Source organism: Phaseolus vulgaris, chromosome 2, assembly GCF_000499845.2.
Source record: "Phaseolus vulgaris cultivar G19833 chromosome 2, P. vulgaris v2.0, whole genome shotgun sequence".
NCBI lineage: Eukaryota > Viridiplantae > Streptophyta > Magnoliopsida > Fabales > Fabaceae > Phaseolus > Phaseolus vulgaris.
Window position 1 is genome coordinate 16,655,781 of NC_023758.2, and position 16,120 is coordinate 16,671,900.

The following is a 16,120-nucleotide window of genomic DNA, read 5'->3' on the forward strand; positions in this document are numbered from 1 at the left end:
GTCTCTGTGATATCTCTGGTGTATCTCTAAATTTTGTAGTTGACTTTTCTTTGATCTCTAGGAAACCTTGCACACACACATTTAGGGAAAATTGTTTTTGAAGTTTCTTTTCAGGAAAACTGGTTAAGATTAGATATTAGAATGAGCTTTGTCCTTAGGAGACGCATGTACCCTTAGGAGACACATGTACCCTTTGGAATTCGCTCAACCTTTTGATATTTGGATTCCTTTGATTGTTATGGCCACAATCCGCTCAATGTATTTAGATGTGCTCAACATTATTATTATTATTATCATTATCATTATCATTATCATTATTACAATTATTATTATTACTATTTTAATTATTAATGTTATTATTTTTTTTATAAAAGTTTTCATGTTAGGCATTATTATGCAACTTGACATCTCAGCTAGGCTGACACCTCAAGTAACAATAATCATCTGCTATCAAATGAAAAAGACATTATTAAAAAAAAGAGAAAAAACATGGGGTGGCTAGACTAAAACCTATATGTTAACGAAAACGATACATACTAAATGAAAGTTAGACTATACCTATTCATAAAGAATTTGAAGAACATACTAAATGAAAGCCTATTATACCAATGAAATGATTCTCTATGAATAATCCTAAATTAGCCAACTTATTAGCACACACATTCCCTTCACGAAAAATATGAGTAACCCTAAACCTGATTTTCCCACAGTAATTAAGACCAGTATTCCATTGATTACAAAACATCCACGAAATATTAGTCCTAACAGTAAACACAACACAAACCAAGGCAGAATCACATTCAAGCCATACATTAGTAAACCCCATCTTTTGAGCTTCCTCCATAGCATGTATAACGCCATAAAACTCAACAACCATATCAATCTAAACTTCAAGAAGCGCACATAAAGCACCAATAAACTCCCCCATACTCCCACGAAAAATACCTCTACAAGTAGGAAGACCAAGATATCCCCCAACAGCCTCATCAGTGTTAATTTTAACCTAGTCTGGTGAAGGGAACTCCCATCTAACAGGAAGAGGACGAAGAACTTTACTAGTACGAGTATTAATACCAAAAAAACTTAATTACGTTGAAATCCAACATATCATTCTTCATTAAAGCTTTAGACGAATTTCTTATTATACAAGTTAAATCTTTAATTACCGAAATTGCTCTAGAAACATCAATCTTATCCTGAAATCTAGCATAATTCCTCATACGCCATATTATCCAAATATAAAAAGTTATCACAACAAACTTAATCAATTTAACCGAAAGACTATCATCACTCTTAATAAAAGAAAGAAGATCATCCTTATTAGAGAAATGAGAAGTAAGAAAAATTTGTCGAATCCAACTCCAAATATGAAAAGCATTAGAACATTCAAAAAATAAATGCTAAATAGATTCTTCGTTCTTTTCACAAAGCGTACACATAGAACATATATACACACCTTTATTCTGAATATGTTGATATGTAGGAAGCCGCCCATGAAAAACTTTCCATAGTACTAGAGTTTTGGAATGCAGACTATATGAAACTAAATGAATTTACCCCAAGCATAGGGAACTCTTGGTTCCAAGAAAAAAATCCTAGCTGATTTAAGAGTAAAACAACCATACTCATCTAGAATCTAATTAGGAATATTATGTTTCTCCCTAACCATGACATGATTAAAAAAATGAGGCATCTGCTGTAAAGACAATGGAATATTTCAATCATAACCAGTCCAAAACTGAGAGACTGTATCCATAGTGCTAGCACCATCTGATAACCCTGCAATATTTGCTAAAGAAGTAGTAGAACACCATTTATCATTTCAGAAATTAATAAAAGTACCTGTACCAACAGTCCAAGAAGTATAATCAAGTATAGTAGAATAAAATTTCTTAATTCTAGATCAAAGAGACAAAGATCTATAAACCATTCTAAACTCGTATTTTGATTTAAGAACCCTGGTTTTCAGGAGAAAAGACCAAGGTCTGTTGTTATAAACAAAGTTCCAAGCAAGCTTAAGATACACATTATTTTCATGATGAAGGTTAATAATCTTCAAACCTCCATTCTTAAGAGAAAACAAAGCCCAATTAAGGTAGCTATGCCTTTTTTCATAATATCACCAGTCCAAATAAAATTCCAACACCACTGCTCAACTTGCTTAAGAAGTGAAACAAGTCATTTATACATATTAAAGTTATAAGCTAGAAATCCAGTAATCATCGTATTGACCAACTGAAACTGACCTATCATGCTAAGAGATTTACCTTTCCAAGATGCTAGCTTCAATTTGACTTTATCAGCCAAAGGTTGTAGAAATCGACACTTTGGAGCACCAACAAAGATAGGAACTTCTAAATAAGTGAAAGACAAATAATCATGACTACAAGAAAGAATACGTTGAATTTTGGTGACAAATCTTGCATAATTATCCTGGTGAAAAAACTACTCTTAGAATTATTAACATATTGACCAGAAAATTCACCATATGTTTTAAGAAAAATACTCAAATTTCTAAGAGACTTATTATCCGCCCTACAGAAAAAAAATATGTCATCAACATATAAAATATTAGAAGGAGTGAGATAACCTTGCGGACTAGCCTTATGTAGAATCTTCTTATTATTCACAAGCTTCAAGATACCTCTACTAGGAACCTCCTCTGCAAGATAGAAAAGTAAAGGAGACAAAGGATCACCTTGTCTAACACATCTACTACAAGGAAAAAAAACCCACCAAACTACCATTTATTATGATAGAAAGCATATCTGAACGGAGAATTGTACTAATCCAACCGACAAATGAGGGGTGAAAACCAAAGCGTGTCAAAACTAATAATAAGAACTTCCAACTCAAAGTGTCAAAGGCTTTATGAATATCAACTTTGTAAGCCACATTACCTCCTCTAACCTTTTTAGAAATCATGTTAATAGCTTCAGAAGTAATACCAATACAATCCTGAATCTATCTACCTTGCACAAATCCATATTGATTCAAAGAAATGATTATAGCAACCACAAGTGCAAGCCTATCCGCCAATATCTTGGAAATAATCTTAAATTTGAAATTAGCAACAACAATTACCACATTACTGTTCATTCTAGGGATAACCCAGTTTTGTTTAAGAAACTGTTGAACAACATTGCAAACATCTGTCCCAATAATTTCCCAACAAGAATGATACAAAACACCACCAAAACCATTAGGACTAGGAGCACTATTACCATTAAGATTAAAAACAACATTCTTGATTTCCAAAAAATCATGACATTTAATCAACATCATATTTTTCTCAAAGGAAAATAGCTTAGGAATATAAGTACCAATAAAATCTTGCATATTACTTGTATCCTGAACATTAGAAATAGACTCAACATAAAGAATTTTATTGAAGTCCAAAATATGATCCTCAATGAGTTTAGAATCCTCAATAACCTCATTATCAATCTGTAGATGATGAATCCCACTATAATTATTTCTCCTCTTGACCACACCATGGAAAAAAGCAATATTTTGATCCCCATCTTTAAACCATAACATCTTAGCCCTTTCTTTCCAAAATAAATATTGACAGTGAAGAGCATAATCAAGCTCTTCCTTAACAATATTTTCTTGACAGAGAAACCCATAAATATTAGACAAACTACCAGTCTCTAGTGTTTGTTATATACCAAGAAGGAGACCTTGCTTAAGAAGAATTGTATTGTGAACATTACCAAGAGAATTTTTATTCCAGTATCGGAGCTCAATTTTAACCTTTTTTAACTTATATTACAAAATAAACATAAGACAACCAACAACCTTAATAGCCCAAAAATCATGAATAAGCTTCATACATGAAGTGTCCTGAAGCCACCTAGAAAAGAAACGAAAATTGTTAACATTCCTTGAAGAATTACTAGCAAGAATAGGGGAATAGTCAGAACAATTTTTAACAAGAATTTGATAAGTACAAGAATCTCATTCATCTAGACACACTCCATTACATAAAGCCTTATTCATTCTTCTATGAATTCTATGCATTACACCAAGTATAACAAGGTCCAGTAAAAGACATACAAGAAAGATCATTAGTACTAATCCAATCAAGGAATTTATTACAAGAAACCTGATCAGGAGTCACCCCCCTTTGCAGTCATTCGTCGAGAACACAACATTATAATCTCTCGTAATACACCAATGCCCTGTGAAGAAACTAAGATCCCTCCACAAAAACCGTATAACCAAGTATGTGGTAGCACCATGAGCACTTGCAAAGCTAAAACACTTATCATGTAGAAGACAAGTTACAGAAATAAACTAATCATTAACTAAGAAGCTTTGGACAAGATTTGGAACCGACAAACACCAAAGCTTAGCAACTGATACAATCCAAGTAGATGTGAAGATGACCAAGGACTCAAGAAACCATTCACACTATGAGCAGTCATCTCAACAATCAAGTCAAGACCCCACCAAAGATCTAACGGACCTCACCAGAGGAAGAACTGGGCATAGATCAGAACACCAAATGTTCTTTCTTCTGATCTTCTTAAAAATAAAACATGTTGTAAATAATTTGGACTCTCTTTAGGGTCCAACAAGAAAAATAGGCTAGAGTAGGTTCATATAGCATAAAAGGGAGTGTTCTTAGTGAAATGGGCTTGTTCTAAGCCCATTTTTTCAAGACAAGGCATCTAGGTTTAGGAAGGTTGTCCTACCTTCTAGAAGAACTAGCCAAAAGGGTGGTTTTGACCTTAGTCAACCCCTTTGGCCGCCCCACATATTCTTCCCATCATACCTTTTCTCATCTTGTTTTCCAAGACACCCATTCCTATAAATAGGGTGCCTTACTCCATGTATTGACACATTGAAATTAGAAATAAAAAGGAAACTCTGCACAAATTGTGAGTGAAACTTGTGTTCTCTCTGCTTAGGTCTTATCTCGTGAGAGTGAGAGCTCTTCAAGTGGCGGCCTTCATCACTTATCTTGGAGATCCGACACATCCAAGTGGCGTGTTCATTCATTCCTTTCACCATAAGCTTTCCTATCCTTCATCTCTTCTTCCATTTTTCATTACGCCATTTATCCTTGTCTTTATGTTCTTGTCTTGCTTCCATTTTCTCGGTCTCCTTCATTATATTTGCTTCCTTTTATGTTCTTTCATTTCCGCGAAGCATCATCCTCTTCACCATATTCCTTTCTGCCTTTGGAAGTGAACCTTCACACTTACTTAACCACTTGGTTAAGTTTGTGTCCAGTGGGGATCTACCCTAGGTCTCACCCTATAATTGCTAAAATTCAAATCATAAATAAAGTGTCACCATTAAAATGGACAAATCTAAAATCAACTCACATCAGCAACTTTATTAACAATAGGAGATGTAGTCACCAAATGCACATTAACAGGTTTGAAAAGGACATCGAAAGCATCAATGTACGACATCATAGGTTCAACAAGAAAAACAAGGAGGGGTTTATGTAGTAGAAGTACACTAATCAACATCTCCATAGTTGTGTGGTTTCCAAGTCCTCTAACATTCTAGAAAAATGAAGAGACCTTCATTGCAATGTTGTAGAAAGAATTGCCTTAGCAGTTTTTTTAGATTTACTAGTTGATGGAGATCAAGATGAAGAAGAGAAAGAAGCCGAAGATGAAGATGCTCAAAGGATTATTAGCTCACCTTCCTTTTTACCTCAAAGGATTACAAGGAGCAAATTTAAAGAATTAGGAAGTAGTGGTGAAATGTTTTCTCTTTTTGTAGTATCTTTTGTATAAATTTTAAAAATGCTTAATATAGTGTTTAGGAAGGTGCTAAGAGGGAAACCTAAAGATACCTCTTGTGTAAAGCATCTTTAGATATTAGCTTTAGAAAATTCTAGAAAGATATCCCTTCCTCCTTCACTTTAGGTGCTAGAAGTGGAAGAGTTACAAGGGAACTTTAGTTAGCTTCTTTTGTAAGCCTCTTGTACTTTCATGACCGGTCCTTCTCCTATATAAGGAGGGCTTGAGTCTTTCTAATACAGATTTGATATTTTGAGTACAAAAATTCTCCCAAATTGGTGAGTGATTGAGAGACTTGTGTCTTCTCTTATTCTAGTCTTATCTTGAGAGCAATCTTGGAACCTCAAGTGGCGGCATCTACACTCATCTTGAAGCTGAAAGATGAAAGATTTTACATATTATGACATCAATTAAGATCTTTCATAATTCAAGTGTAAAGGAAACTCAAGAAAAGAAAATTAAAGAAAAACATAAAGTCTTATCCTTTAGACAATGTTGTTTTCTCAATGAGCTATAGTGTATGATTAAAGAAATCCACTTGACTTTCAAGATAACTGAGTACAGTAGTGATTTGCAATAGATTGTCCAGATAAAATCTTTTCCCTTCTTAAACTTGGTCTTTTAACTCAAGAGTTCTTGATCCTTTAGAATTCCTACAAAAAGATGAAATCAAGCAACAAGATTTGGTCCCCTTACAAATTTGGGTCCTTTGACATTAATTTGATCATTAGGAACCTTGGAATTTCCTAATTCTGCAGAACCTAACAGAATGACCCCTTTTCATACCATAGAAGCATGTAACAACCGGTTGTTTCGATTTTTCAATTGGTTGTTTTTCTGGCACAGTTGAGAAAGGCTTTGATATTCCATTCTTTTTACTATGTGGATTAAATCCTAAACTAGATTTTCCAAAAACACAATTTTAAGATGTCAGGACAGTCTCAAAGTTGGATTTTCCTTTTGAAAGCTTATCCACAATTTTCAAGAGATAGTAAATCTTTTTTTTCAAGAAATTCACAATTTTCACAAGCAATTGAGTCACACTCGCAAGAAGAGTTCTTGTAAATCAAATCTAGATTTTCAAAATCAATTTTATACTTTTCCAACTCTTCTTCTAGTGCTTTGACTCTATTTTCATGATAATCATTCATACATTTCAACTAGTTGTTCAAGAGAGCCAATCTATTAGCTTCTTCATATGTTTCTTTAAAAGCATTGAAAAGTTGGCTATAATTTTTACTATCAATAGAGGAGCTAGAACTTACACTGCTTGTTTCACTTTCTTGCTTTGTCATAAGACACAAATTTGCTTCTTCTTCTTCACTTGAATTGTAGCTAAGGCAGAAGCCAAAAAGCTCCTGTCGGTCAGGTTTATACGTGAAGCTCGGTATACAACTTGGTTGCCCAATGTCGTTATGGTCACCAAATCGAACGGTAACTGGAGCATCCGCCTTCAGAATCGGGAACCTCCCCAAAAACTTAGAGACAGATTCCTCGGTCGAGAAGGTGGAGGCAATCCAGTCACTTTAAGATCTGCCCAACTAAACTCCACTCGGGAAATAGCTTGCTTGGGGGAGTCCGACCGGTCGACAGCATTGGCTGGATCGTCTCCCTGCAGCACCTTTACAGGGTGCGGCACGTCAACCACATCGACCGAAAAGGAATAAATCGTAGAGGAACCAGAAGACAAAGACAGAGACGAAGACGAAGAAGAAGGATGCACGAGAGGAGGAGAAGGGCGAGAAGCAGAAGAAGAAGAAGTAGGCCGAGACAAAAAAGATATCACTAACCTTACAGAAAGCCGAAACACTGAAACATAGCAATAGGGTGAGGGAATACTTGGGTCTTAGAGTAAATAAAAGAGGGATAACACAGTGTCTAGGCGCTGTTGGGACCACTATTTATAGCCTCCAAAGGCCTCGAGAGATGAAATGTCACAATGATCTCAACTTCTTAGATCTCCCAGATCCAACGGCTCCCAACGCTTCGCGCCCAAAAAACCTCTCATCAATGCGGGTCACATCACGCACGCAGGCGTCGCCTGAAGTCACGTCAGGCATCAGGAACTCCAACATGTTAGGATTAAAGGGCTAACCAAGAGGGGGGTGAATTGTTTAATGAAAGATTTTCGCAAAGGATTGATTAAGAATGAGCCTTTAATGAATTACAGAAAGGAAGATCAGGGCAGCCAATAGAAAAGAGCAATTAAAACAATTAACAAAAAAAGAATCGATTAATGTTTCGATATAATCGGTTGTTTCTAGCACGATGTTAAAACCAAGTATAACAATTTGCAAAGCAAGAATATCAACAAGTTGAAAATATGAAGTAACCGGTTGTTTATGACAGCACAACAAATATCAAACAGTTATTAAAGAGAGAGATAGAGAGATTCACACAAGCAGATTATACTGGTTCACTCACCCCTGAGCTACATCCAGTCCTCAGAAACCACTGAGAATTTCACTATGTAATCAATCACAGATTACAACACATACAACACCACAAAGAGGTGACTTTGAATCCCACAAAGCCTACTCACCCTCTTTGCACCAGCACCCACCTCAAGCCAGAATCACACTGACTTTACAAGATTTTACAATATCAGAATTCAATTACAAGAAACTAAGTAAGAGCAGATTACACCTGACTTTAGGAAATCATAGGGCTCCTAGAATCACTTCTTGAACACTTTCAAAGCCTTTAAGCAATTTTGGAAAAAAAATTTTAAACTTCTCTCTCAAATCAAATTTTAAATCTTTCTCACACTATTTAAAAAGATGAGGGAGAACACATTTTATAGCTCTTAGATATGATCGTTATAGTTAGGTAATCACAAGCCAAAAACAATTTGAAAAGTCAACAAAAACAGGTTTAACTGATTTTTGAAAAGCTGTTGAAGATACAACAATCAACCGGTTGAAATCTCGAAATAACTGGTTGAATGGTAAGTCTGTTGGTCAACCAAGTCAAAGTTAGTTAAAAAAAACTCTCAAACATGTTATGTGTCAAATAACCGATTAAACTGTGAAATCAATCGGTTGTTTATCACTTAGCTTTGAAAAACTCATTTTCTTTTTCAAACAAGATTGCTCTAGCTAAGCTAAGTTTTTTCAAGAATGATATAACACAAAATCTAAACACTAAAAACTAAACCCAAACAAAAACAACATAACATCCAAGCTTCTTCATAGATTTGGGGTCATCAAAGTCTTATGTTCAACATTCTCCCCCTATTTGATGAAGATAAATCCCTAGTTGCTTTGGGATGGTTATTTAGAATTTTGTCACCACTTGCAATCACAAATAAAAGCAGAAAGGCACAAAGTATTTGTTTCCAGAAAAAAAAAGAGCACCATTAAACAGTTTTCACGAACAAACCAGAGTGAAAACCAAAGCATAATATATGTGCAGCAGCATAAGAACAATCGGTTAAAACGCAGGATTAACAGGCTAAAACTATCAGAGAAGCAAAAGTAACTTCTATCTAATGCAGTGATTAAAGCAAAATAAGTGTGCAGATAATAGAAGATTACAACCCAAAAGCATACAAGCTATTTCTCCCCTTATTTTTCTTCACAAATAGACACAAGGAAGGATTAAAAACAGGATAAAGAAAAGATAAATTGTTCATAGAAAAAAAAACCATTTAAAAGAAAATTCTCTAGCCTTAGTCTTCTTTCCCATTTTGTAGCTCAAAAAGTTGATTCTGTACAACTTCAATTTGCCCAAGCAGGTTCAGGAAACGTGCATCCATACCCTGGAATCTCTCATCAAATTGCTAAATCCTGTTTTGACACAACTCATAGAGATTGTTCTAGTTTTCAGCAAGGTTATCCATTTTGTTGATTACTAGCCTCTCAAAGGATTTCATTGAAGTAATCCTTTCCTCTCCAATATCAGCACTTGGTCTAGCATTTTCTGCAGCAACAGGTTCCTCAACATCTTCATCTTCATCTTCAGCTTGAACAACACTAGATGATGCAGCTGGATCTCCATCTTTGCTCACCCAAAATCCATTGATTTTGGTGAACCCCATCTTGCTTAAAGAGCCACTGTTTACCTCACTTGAGGACTTCACCACTTCAGCCAACTCTTCTTCTAAATCCACTTCAAAATACTGAAGAAATTTAGTAATTAAAATGGAATAAGGATAACAAAAATCACATAACCTTGTTGCCTTCTGCATGTGATCCTTGATAATGTGGATCCAATTGAGCTTGATTTTGTTCATAATGCAGCAGATAAGAACCAAGTCTTCCTCTGATAATGTTGAATGATTGCTGCCCCTTGGAGTTAGGATCCATGAGACAATTAAAGCTACCAACCTTTCATTCAATTTTAAGCCTCGAACACCAAACTTTGTTACTCTAGCTTGTGGATTTTTGAGACAATTTTTGTAAAATTGCATTTTGTTGAATTCATCAACAACTCCAGTACCTCTATTAATCCTAAGCCCAGAGAACTTCAGGCCAGTAACGGTTGTCCAGACTTCATTTGTGATTTCCAAGTCTACTCCCTTCACATGAGACACAAGTATATCACCATTGAATTGTAAATTGGTGTAGAAAACCCTTACTAGATCTGGATAGATGTTTCCGGATAGCTCTAGAAAGCGTCTAAGCAGTTGTTCCTTCAGCAATCTCCTCACTTCCATTATTTTTTGTTCCTTCAGCCAGTTGAAGAAGACAACTTTTGGGTGTTGATTACTTTCCTACTTGTTTCATGTAGGTATTTGTTCATCAAATCTGGATCACTTAAGAACCAACTCTCCAGTTTTCCACTCCTTCTCACTGCTCTAGTCTTCATTCTCTTTGAGGAGGGAGGAGTTGATTATATGGCTTGAGAGAAATTAGAATTAGCAATTTGCAGAACATGTTAGTGTAGAGAAAACAGGAAGAACAATTGGTTGTTTTTGTTGTGAGGAAGAACAACCAACTATTTTGAATTTATAATCAAATATTTTGAGAGATCAGTCAAGAATTTTGGCATTTAGTGAGGTAAATTCAAAATAATAAATTCAATGACCATAAAGTTGTTTTCGTTAGACCCAACTAGAAAACACATGCAACCCTTGACCAAGCATTAAAGAATTTTGATTTCCAATACAAGGAAGAATATATTCTTTAAAAAGCTGTAACTGCACAGAGAAACAATGTTCAACATTATAATAAATGCATTATTGACCACAAACGATACTGGGTCAGATTAGAGAATCAAAATCAAATCATAGAGAATCAAAACAGAAAGCACAACAGTACTGTCTGGACTAAAACAATCAATTGTTTCGTAGAATCAACCGGTTGATTTTCTGTGACAGGGATTTTGAATAAGTGAAATCCAAATCCTTCACCAAAGCCCGAAAAACACATATACAGGTTAAGGTACACACCATTTGAATAATATCTGGCATATGCAAATGAGTAACACATTGTAGAAACACAAAATTGAACTTCTGATTGATTGTTCAAGCAAGGAAGAGAGATAAGAATTATTCTTTTTAATAACACTTGTATAGATTTTGACAGACAGTTCTAAAATTCGTAACAGTAGTTCTAACTCAAGCATTTGTACCCATAAAAGTCTGTTTCTACATATTCTTTATTAAGAAAGTACAAAAACTGTTGTAACCATACAAAAAAAAAATCATAACAACATTTTCCAGATATGCCAAGGAGAAAACAATCGGTTGTTTCGTGAAAACAATCGGTTCATTTTCTGAGACAGTATCAAAATATTTTCAAAACAAATAGTCTTTCAAACAATTGTGAAATGCATAATGATATACCTTTGCACAAAGACTATCTCAACAATTTCAGCCAGGAGAAACATGTTTTTAGAAAATCCATTTGATCATGAGACTAATGCATATGATGAGAATATACAACTTACTCTTCATGGTTCATAAATTTTTGATTAGTCAAGACATTAAACATGTTGCATACTTCAGAACCATATTCCACATAATTTTCTTGCTTGAAATAGTTTTTGACAGACTTGCATTTATCCTTTGTCATGTGCTTTAGAACAGCCACAGTCCAGACATCATTATTGATTGTTTTTTGTCAAAGAACCCTGAAAAAAAAAAAAACAAGATCAAGTGGCAAGATTGGTCCCCTAACAAATTTGGGTCCATGAGTGTTAGTAAGATCATTAGGATCCTTCAAAATCTTAGGTACCCATTTTAAAATACCTTTGGGAACATAAACTTTTATTATTTTACAGAATCTAACAGAGGGACCCTTTTTCATGCAGTAGAAACAACAAACAACTGGTTGTTTTGTACTTTTAACCAATTGATTTTTCGTGAGGTTTGAAAAAGATTCTGAAAAGGTAAAGTTTTTGCTTTGTGGGTTAAAACCCAAACCTGATTTCCCAAAAACACACTGTTGAGATGCTAAAACATTCTCAAAATTTGATTTCCCTTTTGAAATAATATCAATAGTTTTCATAGGGTATACAACTTTTTCTTGAAGGGTTTTACAATTTTTACAGCAACTTGAATCACAATTGCAAGAGAAGTTTTTATAAATCAGTTCAAGATTTTCAAAGTCAACATTTGTATTACTTAAATCATTTTCCAAAACTGTGATTTTTTCTTTCAACTTGTTGTTTTCACTTTTCAATCGGTTATTTAAAAAGGCTAATCTTTTAGCTTTTTCATGAGTTTTTTGAAAAACATTTAGAAGTTGAAAATAATTTTCACAATTGTTGGAAGAAGATGCACTTACTTGATTTGATCCAGATTCTTCTTTTATTATAAGACAAACCTCCTTTCTGGATTTTGAAGAGAAAGATTCAGCATTAGATTCTTCTTTGTCCATCAAGACACTCATTGGATTCTTGTGATACTCTTCAAGGGTATTCCACATTTCTTTGGCTGAATTGCATTTTGAAACCTTGAGCAATTCATTAGGATCAAGTGCAGATACAATGATGTTCATAGCTACACAATCAAGATGTTCTCTTTCAGAAGAAACATTTTCAGATGTAGGCATGCGATAGCTATTTGTAATAACATTCCAGATTTTTCTATCTATAGATTCAACAAAGAATTTCATTCTTATGCACCACAGTTCATAGTTCGTACCACAGAACATGGGTGGTTTGTTTAAAAAGGCACCTTCACCAAAAGAAAACTTTTCAGCCATTAAAAAGGATTTAGGATCAAAACTTGAATAACTTTCAAGAACCTTGCTCTTGGTGCCAATTGTTAGGATTAAAGGGCTAAACAAGAAGGGAGGTGAATTGTTTAATGAAAGATTTTCGCAAAGGATTGATTAAGAATGAGCCTTTAATGAATTACAGAAAGGAAGATCAGAGCAGCCAACAGAAAAGAGCAATTAAAACTATTAACAAAAAAACAATCGATTAATATTTCGATATAACCAGTTGTTTCTAGCACGATGTTAAAAGCAAGTATAACAGTCTACAAAGCAAGAATATCAAACGGTTGAAATTATGAAGTAACCGGTTGTTTATGACAGCAAAACAAATATCAAACAGTTATTAAAGAGAGAGAGATAAAGAGATTCACACAAGCAAATTATACTGGTTCATTCACCCCTGAGCTACATCCAGTCCTCAAAAACTGCTGAGAATTTCACTATGTAATCAATCACAGATTACAACACATACAACACCACAAAGAGGTGACTTTGAATCCCACAAAGCCTACTCACCCTCTTTGCACCAGCACACACCTTAAGCCAGAATCACACTGACTTTACAGGATTTTACATACACTTTTACAATATCAGAATTCAATTACAAGAAACTAAGTAAGAGTAGATTACACCTGACTTCAGGAAATCACAGGGCTCTTGGAATTACTTCTTGAACACTTGCAAAGCCTCTAAGCAATCTTGCAAAAACTCTTTTAAAACTTTTCTCTCAAATCAGATTTTAAATCTTTCTCATACTATTTAAAAGGATTAGGGAGAATACATTTTATAGCTCTTAGATATGATCGTTATAGTCAGGTAATCACGAGCCAAAAACAGTTTGAAAAGCCAACAAAAAAGGTTTAACTGATTTTTGAAAAGTTGTTGAAGATACAGCAATCAACCGGTTGAAATCTCGAAATAACTGGTTGAATGGTAAGCCTGTTGGTCAACCAAGTCAAAGTTAGTTAAAAAAACTCTCAAACATGCTATGTGTCAAATAACTGATTAAACCGTGAAATCAATCGGTTGTTTATCACTTAGCTACTCATTTTCTTTTTCAAACAAGATTGTTCTAACTAAGCTAAGTTTTTCAAGAATGATATAACATAAAATTCTAAACACTAAAAACTAAACCCAAACAGCAGCAACACAACATCCAAGCTTCTTCACAGATTTGAGGTCATCAAAGCCTTATGTTCAACACAACAGTCACATTAAACTCAGAAGACCGACCGACACTCAAGATTTAAGACTCTTTCGATCAATTCATCCTCGAGTCTAGGGGGGCAATTGTACTGGTATGAGCCGAACGATCAATACCATGGCTCGACTCCCACAACCGGGTTGACCGAACGGCACACGCCCGTATGGGCCGACCGATACCTTCGGTCCAATTGCGCTCAATCAAGGTCAGTAAAGCTAAACCATCATTAAGAATTAGGTAATACACCTCTAAGTACGATTCACCTCACTAATCCGGTCAAACAAGGTAAGCCCATTAAAATAATATAAATAGTGCACATTCCAAGAAGTAAGTACGTCATTAATTACTGTACTCTGACATCTGAGTGTCGAACCCCCCTTTGCTGACTTGAGCGTCGGAGTGCCTTCTGCAAGTACCCCCATTCGGTATTCTCTAGAAGACCGAGTGATCAAGCAACCGAGACCGGAGGATTAGCGAGGAGTTTAAGAGAGGAAGCTGAAGCATTGACCAACCATCCAATAGGAAGGAGGAAGACGAAGTTTATCAATAGTTTTCTAGATCCCATCTCCATAACAAGAACAATATAGCATAACTACTATAACTAACCTCCATAAATCACGCCTAAACTAACATAGAAGTTACATATTATTAAGCTTAAAACATAATTTAGGTATGCTTTTCAAATGAAACAAGTTAAAGAAGAAGTTAAGTTCTCATGCACGTAGTCATCTTAATGTCACCATGTATTCTAATATAAGATAAACACACTTAAAAATCAAATGATCCAAAATAGTCATACAATCGAAGAACCTTAATAAGATTTGATCAAATCAACCCTCAGATAGCAATTTTAATTTCTATTCATGGAAGGAATATAAATTCAAACTTAAAAATATTTATTTATTTTGATTAATTAGTGTCCAAAAACACTCTTAAAAAACTATCAAAACCATATGTCTTTCAACCTTTTGAGAATTATTCTTGTTCCTGCCATTTGACCTAGCGCAACGTGTTGCCTCGTCACGATCTTCCTCACCAGCTTGACACCACGTGCCCTTCAAGTCCACACCACAGATAACCTCTCTGAGAACCTGAAAACACAAGGTGGCGCCTCTGCGGTCGGTGGCGCTCCGACGCTTAAGTCAGTGACAAGAACACCCAAAAACTGAGAGAAAACTATACTCTGTAGAACCGTACTAAAGTGCACTCAACCTAGAACAATGAGCCGTAATGAAAAACGTACCTCTGCAAATTCTGTTAAGTTTACCTTTATAGCTAGGTTTTTTGTCTCTCCAGGTAGTTACGCTTTGGACGCGTGGCTCGCATCCAACCCTGCACGTGTCACCATCTGGGCTGGGGTAGCAGGTAGTACCCAGCCCTACACGTGTCATCATCTGAGCTAGGGTAACTTGAGCGTTATTTCTATACTGCCAACCCTACATGTGTCATCATCTGGGATGGGGTAACGTGAGCGTTATTTCTGTGTAGTAACCAGTCGCGCGGCTAAGTCTCCTATTCAAGGAGTAATCTAGCACGTAATACACTCTGCAACACCACCTGACAATGCGAGTATCAGATGCAACAAAGTGCACCATCTTTGTGATATCGCTTGTCGCAAATGGCTCCTTACTTATTGCTACGCCATCCATGTTCTAGCTTGAGGAAACCTTGCCACCAGCGAATGTCCACTCTGGGAGTCCTGCCGCTGATGGGCAAGCTGTTCCCTTCAACCCACTCGACCTTCACGCCCCATGCTGTCGTAACAATCGTCTTACTGAACTTACACGCCTGAACGTATTCTTCTGAGCCTCCAACAACTTTAACTAAGTTTACTGGGAGGTCCGGTGATGTGCTCCTCGTGGCAATGTCAGACCACCTGATCTCCCATTATCTAACACGTCGATGACACACAAACCCGGCAACAAACGACCATGTTCACTATAGAATGTCGGTTCCATAAATCGGCGACTATGCTCACTTCTGAA

At 35.6% G+C, this 16,120-nt stretch overlaps 1 protein-coding gene across 1 annotated transcript; it reads right to left on the bottom strand.

The window, feature by feature from the left end:
• Positions 1–1,717: 1,717 nt before the first annotated feature.
• On the bottom strand, positions 1,718–3,540 carry LOC137809106 (uncharacterized). Its single transcript, XM_068610247.1, has 4 exons — positions 2,973–3,540; positions 2,591–2,662; positions 2,268–2,354; positions 1,718–1,779 (listed from the first exon to the last, which is right to left on the bottom strand). The coding sequence occupies exons 1-4, from the start codon at positions 3,538–3,540 to the stop codon at positions 1,718–1,720; spliced, it is 789 nt and encodes a 262-aa protein (XP_068466348.1).
• Positions 3,541–16,120: the final 12,580 nt, after the last annotated feature.

Coding starts and splice junctions, on each gene's coding strand:
- LOC137809106 (XM_068610247.1), bottom strand. CDS start 3,540: ATGTTATGGTTTAAAGATGGGGATCAAAATATTGCTTTTTTCCATGGT. Junction 2,355..2,590: donor ACATAAGGCTAGTCCGCAAG/GTTATCTCACTC, acceptor TCACTTATTTAG/AAGTTCCTATCTTTGTTGGT. Junction 1,780..2,267: donor GAAGCTAGCATCTTGGAAAG/GTAAATCTCTTA, acceptor CAAATATTGCAG/GGTTATCAGATGGTGCTAGC.